This window comes from Trematosphaeria pertusa, assembly GCF_010094035.1.
Source record: "Trematosphaeria pertusa strain CBS 122368 unplaced genomic scaffold BU26scaffold_24, whole genome shotgun sequence".
Taxonomy (NCBI): domain Eukaryota; kingdom Fungi; phylum Ascomycota; class Dothideomycetes; order Pleosporales; family Trematosphaeriaceae; genus Trematosphaeria; species Trematosphaeria pertusa.
Genome location: NW_022987235.1, coordinates 361230 through 375473, shown reverse-complemented (window position 1 = coordinate 375473; position 14244 = coordinate 361230). Strand labels below are relative to the sequence as shown.

The 14244-nt window shown below is 47.3% G+C and overlaps 4 protein-coding genes across 4 annotated transcripts; 3 read left to right on the top strand and 1 right to left on the bottom strand.

The window, feature by feature from the left end:
- Positions 1-405: 405 nt before the first annotated feature.
- BU26DRAFT_585968 (uncharacterized protein) lies at positions 406-1637 on the top strand (the record flags this gene model as incomplete). The annotated part of the gene is made up of 2 exons (XM_033834646.1): positions 406-1310; positions 1415-1637. Exons 1-2 carry the CDS (start codon positions 883-885, stop codon positions 1635-1637), a joined length of 651 nt encoding a protein of 216 aa, XP_033676413.1. The 5' UTR covers positions 406-882.
- Positions 1638-3128: 1491 nt separating this feature from the next.
- BU26DRAFT_440909 (Mur ligase) lies at positions 3129-4356 on the top strand (the record flags this gene model as incomplete). Its single annotated transcript, XM_033824427.1, has 3 exons — positions 3129-3685; positions 3717-3933; positions 4102-4356. Coding segments are annotated over 3 exons (1029 nt in total), but the record flags the coding sequence as incomplete, so codon positions are not given.
- Positions 4357-10804: 6448 nt separating this feature from the next.
- Positions 10805-12003, top strand: BU26DRAFT_177649 (SAICAR synthetase). The gene is made up of 3 exons (XM_033820351.1): positions 10805-10985; positions 11088-11125; positions 11180-12003. The coding sequence occupies exons 1-3, from the start codon at positions 10833-10835 to the stop codon at positions 11919-11921; spliced, it is 933 nt and encodes a 310-aa protein (XP_033676411.1). The 5' UTR covers positions 10805-10832; the 3' UTR covers positions 11922-12003.
- BU26DRAFT_525230 (uncharacterized protein) lies at positions 11813-13828 on the bottom strand. The gene is made up of 6 exons (XM_033830457.1): positions 13297-13828; positions 12707-13248; positions 12603-12656; positions 12491-12556; positions 12332-12440; positions 11813-12276 (listed from the first exon to the last, which is right to left on the bottom strand). Exons 1-6 carry the CDS (start codon positions 13469-13471, stop codon positions 12020-12022), a joined length of 1203 nt encoding a protein of 400 aa, XP_033676410.1. The 5' UTR covers positions 13472-13828; the 3' UTR covers positions 11813-12019.
- Positions 13829-14244: the final 416 nt, after the last annotated feature.

Genomic DNA, 14244 nt, shown 5'->3' with positions numbered 1-14244 from the left:
GATCAAGTCAGCTCACTCTCCGCCACCCGAGCCCGAGCGACTGGGACGAAAGTGAACTGGGAGTGACGTCTTCGTGAGAGCTCATCGCACCTCGGGTTACCTTGAGGAAATACAGACCACAGACCACAAGGCCATCAAACCCCGTCACATCCTCGCGTTAAGAGAAGCACTACCGTGACATCCTGGTCTGGGTACTCGATGCAGCAGCGTGGTTTGGCCACTCAACGCCCCCCGGGGGGTCCGGTAGTTGAGCCGCAGGACTCCACCGAAAGTCGGCAAATCTCGACACAACAGCAGCGCGGCTAACGGGGTGAAGCTGGGCCCGCACACCTGCTCCCCCTCGATTTCCAGGAGGACGTCGACACAAAAGACGTGCGCCATCGGTAACCCACCACCTATGCCTTTTCTCTTCGTGGGGTGTGTCCATATATAACTGCTCCCCCTGGTGTGTGTCCATATATAGAGGGCGAACTGTCTTGCCTTTTGGGGGGCAGTGTCATGGTGGGGGATTAGAGACGATGAGGTACACCTGTTCGTTCGTACGTCCATCCATCCACCGCGATGTCTTGTCGGTATTCTACCATCACCAACACCTCTTCTCTTCATCCCTGCCCGGCGGTCGGCCGCGCTCCCTCTAGCGCTCGAGGGTCTCCGGCGATGAGACGAAATAGTCTATATATGCACGCAGAAGATTATGACAATGCATACACGCACGCCTTGCGAGCCGCAGAGAGTACGAAAGAGACCCAATCGTAGGAGCAGCCCTGCCTCAAACCCAATACTAAAGGGAGCTATGAGAGCTGCCAGGTGGCCGGAGATAATAACCTCGTCTTCGAACGCCCCGCCCTTATTCTCCTTTCAATCAACATCGACGTAACCAGCATGAGCTTGGGAGGTGGAGTCACCGTCTTTAGCGCGCCAGAGCTAACCAGCTCACCCATCGCTATCAGCGCGTCCATGAGCCTACCGACCACCACAGCACCGATGGCGCCGCAGCTGGCAACTCTAGACAACCAGATCATGGGGCTCCTCTACACAGATATCACCCCTACGTCCGTGACCGCGGAGCTGGGCAGCCCCGAGGACAACTGGTGGGACATGGTTAGTAGCACTCCCAACGGATCGTTCTCCAGCTGCGACAGCGCGACCACAGGCTGGCCGTACCCGACAGTCTCCCACTCGGCACCACACGCGGCCACAGCCATGCACCAACCCGTGACTTTGGTGCCCAAGGGCGACTACCACTACAATTTTGCCGGGTGCGACGGGGCGTTCAAGCGGAAAGAGCACCTCAAGCGGGACGTCAGCAGGTGAGCTTGTTCCCACAAAGTCTCTCACATATGTTTGCACTGCTGCTTCCCATGCTTTCAAGACACCACGACCAAGACTGACTCGGGCTCTTGGGAAATCACAGCAAGCACCAGAAGAAGACGAATGAGTGGAGGTGCCAGGCCGGGGACTGCAACAAGACGTTTAGCCGCAGCGACAACTGGCGGCAGCACCTTAAGCGGCATGCCGAGGGCACGCACCCGCGCACCCCCTTCTCGCAGTGGGCCGTTGACGAGCTCGAGATCAAGAGGGGTCGGATGGGGCGCAGGAAGTTTGCCAGGAAAACTGCACATTTTGACGAGACGTAACTAAATATATTGTTCGCGCACCGTGGGATGCGTTCTGCGTTGGCCTTCTGCGTGTCTGTTACTGGATCTTTGCCTGGGATGCTGTGGCCAAAGTTGTACGTCGCTATCGCCACACCTGCTTCTAGGTGGGCGCATACGGCCACCTCCCCACCCCAAACCTCGAGAAAGGGTTCATTGTGGCTCTGGCAGGGATCTTGCAGATTTGCCGACTTTCGGTGGAGACCTGCGGCTCAACCGCCGGACCCGCGGGGCCGTTTAGTAGCCAAACCACGCTGCTGCATCGAGCCCTAGGCTAGGATGTCGCAGCAGTGCTTCTCCTGACGCGAGTAGTGCCGGTCAGGGCTTTGATTGAACCCGGAAATACAGTTGAGGACAAGAGAGGAGGATCGCCAGCTCAGTACGGCCGAATCGCCCGGTCCACGACTGGAAGTCGAGATCGTACGGTCGAAGCCGGTATTTTAGAATAGGACATGAATTGGCATCGGGGCATGTCCGGATCGCCGGCGCCTCCGCCGCTCTGCCGATGCGCCGAGATTCTTAGGCGAAGGCTTCTTCTGCACCGGACGGGCGTTTAAACTTCTTCCAGTCCGACCTCCCGTGTGCCGCCATTTAGAGTAACACTTTGTCCATGGTAACCCTTCATCCGTCTGTGTCATCTTCGTTACCGTGACTCTAATCCCCATTTCTTCTAACCTACCCACTCCGCAGCTGGAGAACAGAGACCTTGCTAGTTACTCCATCTCGCTTTCTTCGCCATGCCGTATTTCTGGCCGCTTCTCGCTCGGGTTCTCGATGCAGAGTTCATCGAGCTTCCGCGCTACGGCACGCCGAAGTTACCTTAATCGACTGCCCCTTCCCCAAGACTCTCGAAGGCTCGACAGAGACTTTATCTTGAACTGGCTAGAGTCTCGTCAGCAGAGAACCGGCAGCACTTGCCCCGCAGTCGGTCAATTGAGTCCATCATCTCAACGCTATATCCAGAACTATACTTAAATCGGCCGCAGGAAGGGCGATGTCTGAGTATCTACTTGGACGGCCAAATATACGAACATGCAGTTTCGCTTCCACTCCTATGGAATCAATCGACGACACCCAGTCCCACGGGAGAGCCAACCTGTCCGAGACTTGCGTACATATGCCGGAGCCAGCTGGAGCACAGCCGACCTCGAGGTTCAATGCCATCTAATGCCGACCACGAACCCTACTTTCTAGGAGCACTCCTTGCCATGGCGCAGGCTCATTTCTATGCCGGTGCGGACTTCCCCGACTCGACCTGCGCCATCGTATTTGACTATGTTCGAGTCCAGCTCCTCACGAACGTCATTAGCGAAACCGACTTTATCGTATACGATGTATTGTTCTCCCGTTAACTTCTTAAGGCCGCGCCGCGCAGCTGTAGATGCCAACAAATTACCCGTGGGGCTTCCGGCTGCACCTTTCCGAATCGGGATGGATTGTGGACGCCACCAAAACCCACCCTAATCAGGCTAGCCCAGATATGCAGTCATGTCGTTCCACGTCTTCCTCCACGAAGGCGTCGATCTGGCTGTGTATGAGACGCATAAAGGCGGCGAGTTCGACCAAACTAACGTCATAGCGCACCCCGTCGTCACCGCCATTACCCCCATCGGCATAGACCATATCGCTACTCTCGGACCGTCCATCGAAAACATTGCATGGCATAAGGCTGGCGTCTTCGAGGTGGGAGCCGCCGCACTCTCGATATGCCGGGAGCCAGCCGTTGCTGAGGTGCTGAACGCCCGAGCTGCCGAAAAGGGAGTAATGCTGAAATTTGTCGGAGTCGACCACCAGCTGCCAGGTGACTTTGCTGCCCGGGTTCAGCGGCTCAACCGCTCACTGGCTCGAGAGGTTGCTGATGCCTTTCTTGCCAGGATGTCACCGGGGCAGAGACTCTCGCGTGAGGATATAGTGGAGGGTATGAGACAGTTTTCTTGGCCGGGACGGTTCCAAACAATCCACGATGGTCGCTGCACCTGGTTTCTGGACGGCGCACATAACGAGCTGAGCGTTCGCGAGGCGGCAGAATAGTTTCTCGAGGAATCTGCTAGAGCGCAGAAGTAAACTACATTGCCTTTTTTTTTCCTCCCTATGCCAACGGGACGTAGCCGATACGGCTCCTAGGGGTTCGGCGTTGCCGAGACGAGTTCTTGTCTTTGCCCAAGTGTCGCACGATCGTGACGTCGACTCAGTCCTGCGGCGTTTAGCTCAGTATATGCAACATAAAGTGCAAGAAGTCATCTTTACGGTTGGGAAGTATGACTCATATGGTACGGATGTCGGAGTACAATCGCCAAGCTTCCTAATCGGGCACTAGCGCCACTGGCGCCACAGAGATTTCTTCGATTTCTCGGAGCTATATACACTCAATACAATACACTCACCACCCACATGCTGTATTCCTCAATTGCCTACTTCAACAACGGAGTCCGCCTTGCAGCCCCAGAACCGCCTTACGTCAAACTCGTATGGTCCAGCCGAGTCGTTGAGTGAAGAGAGCACTATAATCACCAGGTATGCGGAAATCTGGCAGGAGTTAGAACCGCAGGCCCGAGTATCGATTTCGGCTACCACCAAGGACGCTGTGGAGCGAGCCAGGATGTCGGCCGGCTCAGCCAACAACACGCATGTCTTGGTCACGGGGAGCCTCCGACTGGTCGGTAACGTCTTTCAGATTCTCGGGGTAGCGGTAGCTAGCTAGAGCCAAAGCTAGCGGGTACAAGGTTCGGACCGCGCTTGGGCATCATCCTCAACCGGCCCTGGTCTTCCTCCATCGAGCCAACGATGTCGGGCCAGATTGACCCGTGACCCGTGAAGTAATACTGGCGGCCAGTCCTGAAGTAGAGCGTTCTTGCTAGCTCGGCCAATTCTCCTGCTTCTGGATAGCCCAGCTGGTACGCGATCTGACTCTTCGAATACAAGACCATCACGACCGAGTATCCATCGTCGGCCCAGCAGCTCCTAGCGGTCGCAAGTGCCCGCTCCCACATGCGGTAGGCCGAAACAAGGTCGCCTTCAACGTGGAGGACCATGGCGTAGCCGGCCAGGACGACGAAGTGGTTGTGCATACCCGGCTTACTGCGTTGCACGGGGACGTAGGTGGTCTCAAGCCATGTGAAGTGGAGCCTCGCCATCTTCAGCGAGGTCAGGTCGACCTTTTTGCTTTCCCACGTCCAGAGGGCCTTCATGAGATATGCATTCGCAAGAGCCAACCTGAGTCGCTTAGCCGCTCCAGCATCGGCCGCGTGCAGGCCCAGTAACGTATTCAGGTCGCTTTCCAATATCCCGATTGCTTCGCTAGCGTTCCCGAGCTCGCACTTGATATCACATATATGTGACATCATCTTCCATACAATTCGACTGCCAGTCTTCCGAGCCTCCTCGAAGAGGGCCTCGAAGCTCTTATTCGATTCTTCGAGCTTGCCCTCGAAGCGCAATGCCTTTGCCACGAGAAACTGGCCTTCGATAAGAGTGAGCTGCTCCAGGGTGGATGGCTTTGCATTATCCAGGGGGCGAAAGCGGCCGACAGCATCGCGGATATCTTCACTCGGGGCCTGGTTGTCGACCATAAGCTGGACTTCGAGCATGACTAATTTTCCAAACCATGCATTAGAGCGCTGGTCATAAATGCCGAACATTTCGGCGACCCCCTCTAAAGTGGGCGGAGACGACGCTTGTTTCGCGGCGCTCTGGTACAGTCTGGAGAGAGATACCTTTCGCAAGGCTACGCTGGCGAGGATCGAGGCGTCATTAAGGTAACGAGCCGACGCCTCAGCCAAATATACACATATCCATTTCCAGGCGGCCGACCTAAAGTGCGATGCGGACAAGGCGGCGATGGCCAGTCGGCGGAGAAGCGATCGATCCGCAAGGATAGCCGCTTCCAACTCCCAGATGGTTGACAAGACGAGGTCAAAGTGGGACAGCATCGAGAGCGCCTTGGAGGTGTAGCTTTGTTCGCAGTCAGCGGCTGGGCGGAGGTTGGACATGGGGGCATTACTCACAAGACAGGATCAAGGTAGCCATCTCCTGGGTAAGCATGAAGAACCGCCTTTGCGACCTCCAGCTTCCACCATGCTTGGTTCTCGGTGGTCGCCCGAATGTGTCCCACGAGTGTAGGGTGAACGGAATAGTGCTGCTGGGACATTCTCTTGTAGGGGTTGATGATGCCGTGCTGGACAAGATTGCGCAGCGCTTCGTCGTACCGCTGCGGGCTGCTGAGGACAGCGATCAGGTTCGACGAAGAGGTCTCTTCGATCTCTCCATTGGAGCCCCAGGCCGTGGGCCGACAGGCACCCAGGAGCAGGCAGGCGGGAACCGAGCCGCCGGCGAAGACGACCAGTCGCGCCAGGTCGCTAGAATCGTCGTCCCGGAGCCCGGCGAAGATGGTAGGCAGCTCCGGTCGAACTACCAGGACGGCGTCTCTCCGTCCGCCGGCGAGGAGACCATACTCAGTCGCCACACGCAGCAGATCGGGATGGAGCAGCTCGTCGCGGCGTTCGCTGACGAAGGCGACGAGCCTAGCCCGCTGCGTGGAGTTCATATACCGCGTGCTAGTGACCGGGGGCCAGACGATGAGCAGGGCATGAGCAGGGCTGACCAGCGCCGAGACCAGCCAGAGCAGCTCGTGGTCTCGATTTCTCGTTTGCGTCCACGGCTGTAGCAGACGGTTGATATGCGAGGTGAGCTGGTACTCCTGCTGGCACCAAATTGAACCCTTGTCGTCCTTTAGCTGCCTCTTCGCCTTCGCGAGCAAGACGTTACATTGAGTCACGTCAATCTCCGAGTCCCCGGAGCGCCGTCGAAGCTCGTCCGTAAGAACTGCCTTGGCCATCTCGCACTCCACAATGGCTTGCCGGATATCGCCCTGGCCGATGCTGGAGAGGCATTGGCTGTCGATCCAGGACCAGGCGCCTTTGCCGGGAAAGGAGATTTTCAGCCTCGTCACCATGGCTTTAGACGATTCATGATAAAATAATGGGACCGAACGAGCTTAGAGGATCAATGAGGTGGTCATTTCGCTCGAGCCCGCATTGACAGAGCACGACGCGGCGCGGGGTCGCGCACTGGCAGGTGCTGGGAGTGGCCCATCCGCGCTGATTTTGCACTCAGCAGCAGCGGAATCTGCGTTGCAGCTATTCAGTCACATTTCAGCATCCTGCGAAGCTATTATCGCCATACCTCGGCCGAGTCTCTATCCATACTCGCGCCTTCTTCGAGATCTCCCCATTCGCTCGTTAGCTCCCCAATGTACGCGCTCCTTTTCGACGCGCATGCTCCAATGGAGCTCTCCGCGACCCGTACCAACGGGACCGACGGGGGCTTGCCGAGGCGGAGGAGGTTTAACTCTGGCCGGTAGAGGGGGAAAAAAATTAAATATCCACATGTAGGCGCGGTCGGTACCACAGGCGATTCAAATGCGGGACCCAGCAGCCACCTACGCTGGTAAATGGGTTGGGGGTACCCCGAGGTTGGGTTTTGGTTGGGTCGGGGTCGCACGGGCTCAGGGTTGTGGTTGGGTTGGAGTAGTTAAAGCTTGGGGTTGTGGTTAGGTTAGAGTGGTTAAAGCTTAGATTAGAGTTAGATTAGAGGTACTTACTAGAGTTACTTAGAAGTTATTTAGAATATACGTATAATTATTATAGCTAATATAGTTTACTACTAAATACTCTATACTACTAAACGTCTTATAATTTCTTAGTAAGAAAAATTAATAAGAATCTATAAGTATTTCTTAAGTAACTAAGTAAAATCTTAATATTTTTCTATAAAAATTTATATAATATACTTTATTATTAAAAGTCTTATATTATTAAAAGCCTTATATTATTAAAAGCCTTAAAAATACTAAGTCTTTACTAAATACTACTATCTCTATTATAAAGCTTTCTATAAATATCTAATTAACTTTAGATAAATTCTAGATATAGCTTATACTTTAGACTATTTAATAGAATCTAGAGCTAAGCTTATAGTATACTATAGCTCTCTATAATATACTATAGAAAAAAGTTTATAATTAATATAATAGAATTACTTTATAACGTAAAAAGATATCTAATTAAATAAAACTTATAAAGAATAAAGAGTAGGTAATAGTTAAGTATATACTTAACCTAGACGTATAAGAATTTATCTTTTAGCTTACTACTATTTAAGATATAGCTAATAAGCTACTTACTAAGTAAAATAGAAATACTATTAGTTAAATCTAGCTAAACTACTTTATTATATATTATTCTAAGCTTAAAATATAGCTTAATTATAAGTATAACTATTAGAGAGTAAAGTAAGAAGATTCTATAATTATTTAGATATAGTTTAATCTAGTAGGTAATATAAAGATAAAGTATAGTATTACTAATAAAAATATGTATAATTTTAATAAATCTAGCTTTATAATAAAAATAATATTATCTTAGATAGTAGTTACTAGCTCTAAGAGATAATTATAACTAAAGAGCTTTTAACTAGATAATTATAAGTAGATTTTAGTAATTATAATAGTAAAAGTAGTAGATAATATATAGATTCTACTATTTTTTATTATTATAAGTAAGAACTATCTTTTAGTATAGTATAAAGATAGCTAGCTATTATATAACTAGGTTATAGCTATCTCTAAAAGTAGCTAGATAATAAATAAAGTTAGTATTATATAGTTAAAGTACTTTAATATATAACGTACTTTATAAGCGAACCGCCTACACAAGCAAACCGCCCACGATTTCTTGGCAAGGAAAATTAACGAAAACTAACTCGTTTTTCTTAAATAACTAAGTAAAACCTTAATATTTTTCTATAAAAGTTTATATATATATTCTCTATAGTATATTACACCTTATACTAAAGTCGCACTAAGATATATTACGTAATTAAAAAGCTATACGTATTTAACTAACTTTTAAGAAAAAATCTAGTTTTCTTCTAGTAAGTACTATTATATCTCTATAATAATATATAAAACTTATAGTATATAGTATTTATAACGTAATAAAGGTTTCTAGAAAACTTCTATACTGCTAGCTCTTCTAGGTATAGCGTAATAAGAGATAGAAGTTAGAAAAATATCTTTTTTAGAGTTTTCTCTTCTAACTATATATATATATAGTTAATCTAGCTATATAAACTTATTATTTTATAAATTATAGTAGGCTTTAACTATATAGAGCTTATTAACTAATAATATAGTAGCTTTAAGTAGTTATTTAAAAGTAAAGCCTTTTTAGTAGTATAGTATAGAAAGAGAGAAAAATACTAAAACTATTTTAAAATTATTACTTCTAAATATATAGAAAGCTTGTAGTATATATAGTCTTATAATATATAACTTTATATAGCTAGATTATTAATATATATATATAATTAGAGAATAAAACTCTAGAATAACTTTTTCTAACTTCTATCTCTTATTACGCTATACCTAGAAGAGCTAGCGCTATAGAAGTTTTCTAGAACTCTTTATTAAGTTATATACACTATATACTATAAGTTTTATAGATTATTATAGAGATATAATACTACTAACTAGAAGTAAACTAGATTTTTTCTTAAAAGTTAGTTAAATACGTATAGCTTTTTAATTACGTAATATATCTTAGTGCAACTTTAGTATAAGGTATAATATACTATAAAGAATATATATATAAATTTTTTAGAAAAATATTAAGGTTTCGCTTAGTTATTTAAGAAAAACGAGTTAATTTTCGTTAATTTTCCTTGCTAAGAAATCGTGGGGCGTTCAGTAGTGTAGGGCGTTTAGTAGTAAAGTACGTTATACTAAAGATTATATTATAGATATATATTATCTACTAATTTTAAATAGCTATAAAAGCTATAGCTTTATTAAATTCTAATAGTACTATAAGAAGAATAAAATTATAACTCTCTATATACTAGTATATTTATTATACCTTCTATAGCTACTTAATATTAGCTACTTTTTACTATTAAAGATAGTATATATCTACTAAGTTAAGATTCTAATATATAGCTATATTAACTACGTTATAAAAACTAAATTTCTATCTATATTTTATATAGCTTTTTATATATTAATTATAAATAATAATATTAGAGTAGAATTTAGAAATACTAGCTTAGTTCTATTTAATCTAGATTTAGTAGTATTAAAGCTTAAAGTTTAATTATATATACTAATACTTTTTACTAATAATACTACTATCTAGAAGTATAAAATACCTAGTAATTCTACTAAATTAAAGTTATAATTAACTCTAATTTAGAAAAAGATTATATAGTATTTTAATTTATTACTAACTTATATTATTAAGTTACTTAATTAGCTTAAGAAAGATAATATGCTAATAGTATATTAGCTAGTACTTATAGAGTCTAAAGTTATCTAGCTTTAAGTAGCTAATATATAGAAAAAGAAGTATAATTTATATAAAAAAAAGTAAATTTAGAAAAAGAATACTCTTATAATTAAAGCTAGCTTATAGCTAGTTACTTAAAGAGAAACTATAGATTAGAATAAAAGTAAGAAGTAGCGTAAAGAGGTAGTAGTATATAGTAGCTAGCTAGCTTAGTAATACTATAGTTACTATAGTAAGCTAGAGTATAATATATAAATATACTAGATAAGTTAGATAGCTTATCTAGATTTATCTTAAGTAGCTTAGAGTTAGAGTAATCTAATTAAGATAGTAGCTTTTTAGTAAGAGCTTAGTATTTTTAGAGTATTTAGTAATATAGAGTATTTATTAATAAAGTATATTATATTAGATTCTTAACTTAGTATCTATATACTATTTTTAATAGTAAGAAGTAGTTAATATTAAGTAGCTATAGAAGATATAATAAATATAGTAGTATATAGTTCTCTTTCTAGTATAAGAGTATAGTCGTAAATCGCTATAAGGTTAATAGCTAATTAACTCGTTAACATTAAGCCTTAAGAGAGCCGTGCGAGACTGCGATTCAGTAAGAGAAAGCCGTGCGAGGAGGATTCCAAGGGGGATAGAGGGGTGCAAGGATATCCGACCACTCAGCGTAGGCGCATCAAGCCTAGCGAGCAAAATTTCAGACTATGCCGGGGACCGTAAGCCGCGCCACTCACTAGCCACATACAGCCCCACCCTGCCACCGTGCGTCATCTGCAAAATAAAATATCTTCAGGAGCTTCACGTGAACGAGTCTCGCGACACACAAACCATGGCCCCCACAGCAGTCGTTGAAGTCGACCTCAAGGGCCAACTGCCGAAGATTGCGTCTGGCAAAGTGCGCGACCTTTTCGCCGTGGACGAAAACACGCTCCTATTCGTGACAAGCGACCGAATCTCCGCATACGATGTGGTTATGAAGAACGTAAGTTTGGCACCAAATGCGAACCAGCAGCATTGCTACGCAGGGCCGACCAGCAAATTAAGAAGACCCCATCCCCGCGAATGAGACTGACACTAATACCAGGGCATTCCACACAAAGGCGCTTTGCTCACAGCAATGAGGTAGAAGACAGCCCCCCCGGCGTTACGTTGACCCCGGCCGTTAACCAACAATAGCGTGTTCTGGTTCCATTACCTCCAAGACAAAATTCCGACGCTGAAAACGCACTTTCTCACCGACGCCCTTCCGGAAAGCCTCGAAACTTCGCTCGATCCGTCCCTCGTTGCCTTGCTCCGCCCGAGGAGCGTGCAAGTGCGGCGCTTGCACGTGGTGCCGATCGAATCCATCGTGCGCGGCTACATCGCAGGCTCCGCCTGGTCGGAATACAAGAAGCTAGGCGCGGTGAACGGGATAGCCCTGCAAGCCGGGTTGGTCGAGGGCCAGAAGCTCGACGCGCCGCTGTGGACGCCGAGCACGAAAGCGGAGGCGGGCATGAAGGACGAAAACATCAGTCCGGAGCGTGCCAGGGCGCTGATTGGTGACGGGAGAATCGCAAGGGAGATTGAGCGACTCAGCCTCGAGATTTATACCGCGGCAGCCAGCAGGGCAGAGGAAGTGGGCATCATCCTGGCGGACACAAAGCTCGAATTCGGGCTAGACGAAGCCGGCGACGTCGTCTTGGTGGACGAGGTCTTGACCTCGGACAGCAGCAGGTTCTGGCTGAAGGCGACGTGGGAGGAAAACCTTGGGCGGGCGCAGCCGAGCTTTGACAAGCAATACCTGCGCGACTGGCTGGTGTCGCAGGGGCTCAAGGGGAAGGGAAACGTAGTGATTCCGGAGGAGGTGGCTAGCCAGACGGCGGCCAGGTATCGCGAGGCATACCAGATGCTTACGGGAGGAGAGTTTAGAAGCAAGTAGTTGTTCGGCCTAAAGGTACATCCAGTCACGGAATGACTTTGCCTGGGTCCTACATCCCATCCCATCCCCCGTCGTCATCCTCGTCGTCATGCCTGGGCCTAGGGGACTTCAGCGTCCAATGCCCTCGGCCTTCCTAGTTGGTGTTGGGCCTCCCTGGACGCCTTTAATGCCCTCTCCACCCAACCTTCGCCATCGGCGTCGTCGGTGTGATACTCGTCGAACATGTCCGAGTACTTGTTGTGATCGATCTCTTTCTTGGCGTGGTCTTCTTGCGGAAGACGAGAAGAGACCGTCCACATTCGAAAGTCGGCGTCGCCATTAGGGTGCGCGGGGGCATCCGTGCCCTTATGAAGACCTGAAAATGAATGAGATACCAGAACATGACTATAGGGACATTAACAGGAACTGACCGACTTGCTCATCAAGCAAGTTCAAGCTAGGCTTTGTGACGAATCCGGAGGGATCACCCAAGCCCGCATACCTCCTCGGAGTATGCTCGGAGCGCCGCGCTGGATACATCTGAGATGGTTAGCGCCGTGCCAATTGAATTAAGTTTCGGGCAGCTTTACGTCCTGAACCAGGGTATCCTGGCCTTTGAGTGAGGTATATCCAAATGTCTCTCCAGTCTTGAGGCACTGAGGCATGTTAGCGGCTGTATAGGGAGATGGGAAAGGTCCATACATGTTGGTTGAATTCGGAGAGAACTTCTGCCTCAGAACGGTCGCTCATCTCCGTCTAAATTAGTCAGAAAAAATGTCAACTTTTTCTGTTACTAAGAGACTTACTCGGGCGAGCTTAGCCGCAAAGGCCCTGGCTCTCTCTGTGTGTCCCTGTATGATTGCCAAGCCGCCCTGTGGTACGTGCCGTTGACTAGTCCCCTCCTCTTGGACAACGCCTTGCTGGTAAACTCGGTCCGCAACCGGAACAGTAAAACCAGGGGAGTTTTTGTTGAAGAACTGCTGCCATGGGTTGAGTCCGGCTTTGAAGCCTCCAAAGGAATATCCAGGGTTGGCGGTGAGATTAGGTCGCGTGGAGATGAAGTTGCCCTTGGGACGCAGATCTGGAACGATGACGTCGTTGATGAGCTTCAAGCACTCGTCTAGATGCGTTAAAAATTCGAGGGCGTGGCTACAGGTTGGAGTGTCAGGCTGCCAGAAGTTGTGCGGCAACTTTCCCGCGTCCTGCAGCCTGTCGAGAAGGTGGAACCAAACGCTCTGCATGATGGGACTATCGTAGGCCGCGAACTCGGCGAAATAATCGATGAGATTGGCAGCACAGTCCCAGAAGGTCTCAAGGAACTTTGGGTCGCATTCCTTCAATCGCAATTCTGCCTAGGATTAGCTTTGATACTAGAATATTCGCTCCGGATACTTACTCTGGCCATCAGCAGTAGAGACAAGCTCGATGCGTCCTCGTCCCGGGTGATCTGGCAAAAGCCTGAGTGCTTTATAGATCTTTCCGAAATCTAACTCATTGCTCCCGTTGATGTATTTCAGAGGTGCTGGCGGCTTGACGTTCCAATCGTGCACCACGATGATTGGCGTGTCCATGTTTTCTGGGGACTGCGGGGTGGCTGAGTGGTGGCCAATGTTGTGCTTGAGCTGCCCCTTGTTTGTTGCGAGGTGAGTGTCGCGTTCGAAGGGCGGCTCGTTCGTCGCGGGCTGAGACGTCACGGTGACACGGACGGACCGAGTTTCTCCTGCAGTCTCTTTCAGAAATCGACGTGCTGTCGACCTCGCAAGAGGAGAGGAGGTGAGGTAGTGGAGTAAGAAGGTGTGCGGGCGAAAACTTTGTAGCCGCCCGCCCACAGGTGTACGCTGGTGAATGGGTTGGGGGTACCCAAGGTTGGGTTGAGGTTGGGTCGGGGTCGCACGGGCTCTGGGTTAGAGTTGGGTCGAGGTCGCACGGGCTCAGGGTTGTAGTTAGATTGGGGTAGTTAAAGCTTAGTGTTATAGTTAGGTTAGAGTAGTTAAAGCTTAGGTTATAGTTAGGTTAGAGTACCTACTAGAGTTACTTAGAAATTATTCGTATAATTAATTATAGCTACTAATTATAATCTAACCTAACTCTAACCTAAGCTTTAATAACTCTAATCTAACTCTAATCTAGAGTTTATATAATTTTAATCTAACTATAACTCTAAGCTAGTATTAAAAAGTTAGATTAGAGCTAGAGTTAGATTAAGATTTTATATATAATAATCTAATATACTTTAACGTACTTTATTATTAAACTACCTATATTATTAAACTACCTAAAAATGCTAAGCCTCTACTAAAAAGCCGCTATCTTAGTTAGATTACTCTAACTCTAAGCTACTTAA

Bases quoted from the DNA above. Each gene is read 5' to 3' on its own strand.
- BU26DRAFT_177649 (XM_033820351.1), top strand. From the start codon at position 10,833: ATGGCCCCCACAGCAGTCGTTGAAGTCGACCTCAAGGGCCAACTGCCG. The intron at 10,986-11,087 runs GTAAGTTTGGCA...CACTAATACCAG, and splicing joins ACGATGTGGTTATGAAGAAC to GGCATTCCACACAAAGGCGC. The intron at 11,126-11,179 runs GTAGAAGACAGC...AACCAACAATAG, and splicing joins GCTTTGCTCACAGCAATGAG to CGTGTTCTGGTTCCATTACC.
- BU26DRAFT_525230 (XM_033830457.1), bottom strand. From the start codon at position 13,471: ATGGACACGCCAATCATCGTGGTGCACGATTGGAACGTCAAGCCGCCA. The intron at 12,557-12,602 runs GTATGGACCTTT...AACATGCCTCAG, and splicing joins TCTCCGAATTCAACCAACAT to TGCCTCAAGACTGGAGAGAC. The intron at 12,441-12,490 runs GTAAAGCTGCCC...TAACCATCTCAG, and splicing joins AGGATACCCTGGTTCAGGAC to ATGTATCCAGCGCGGCGCTC.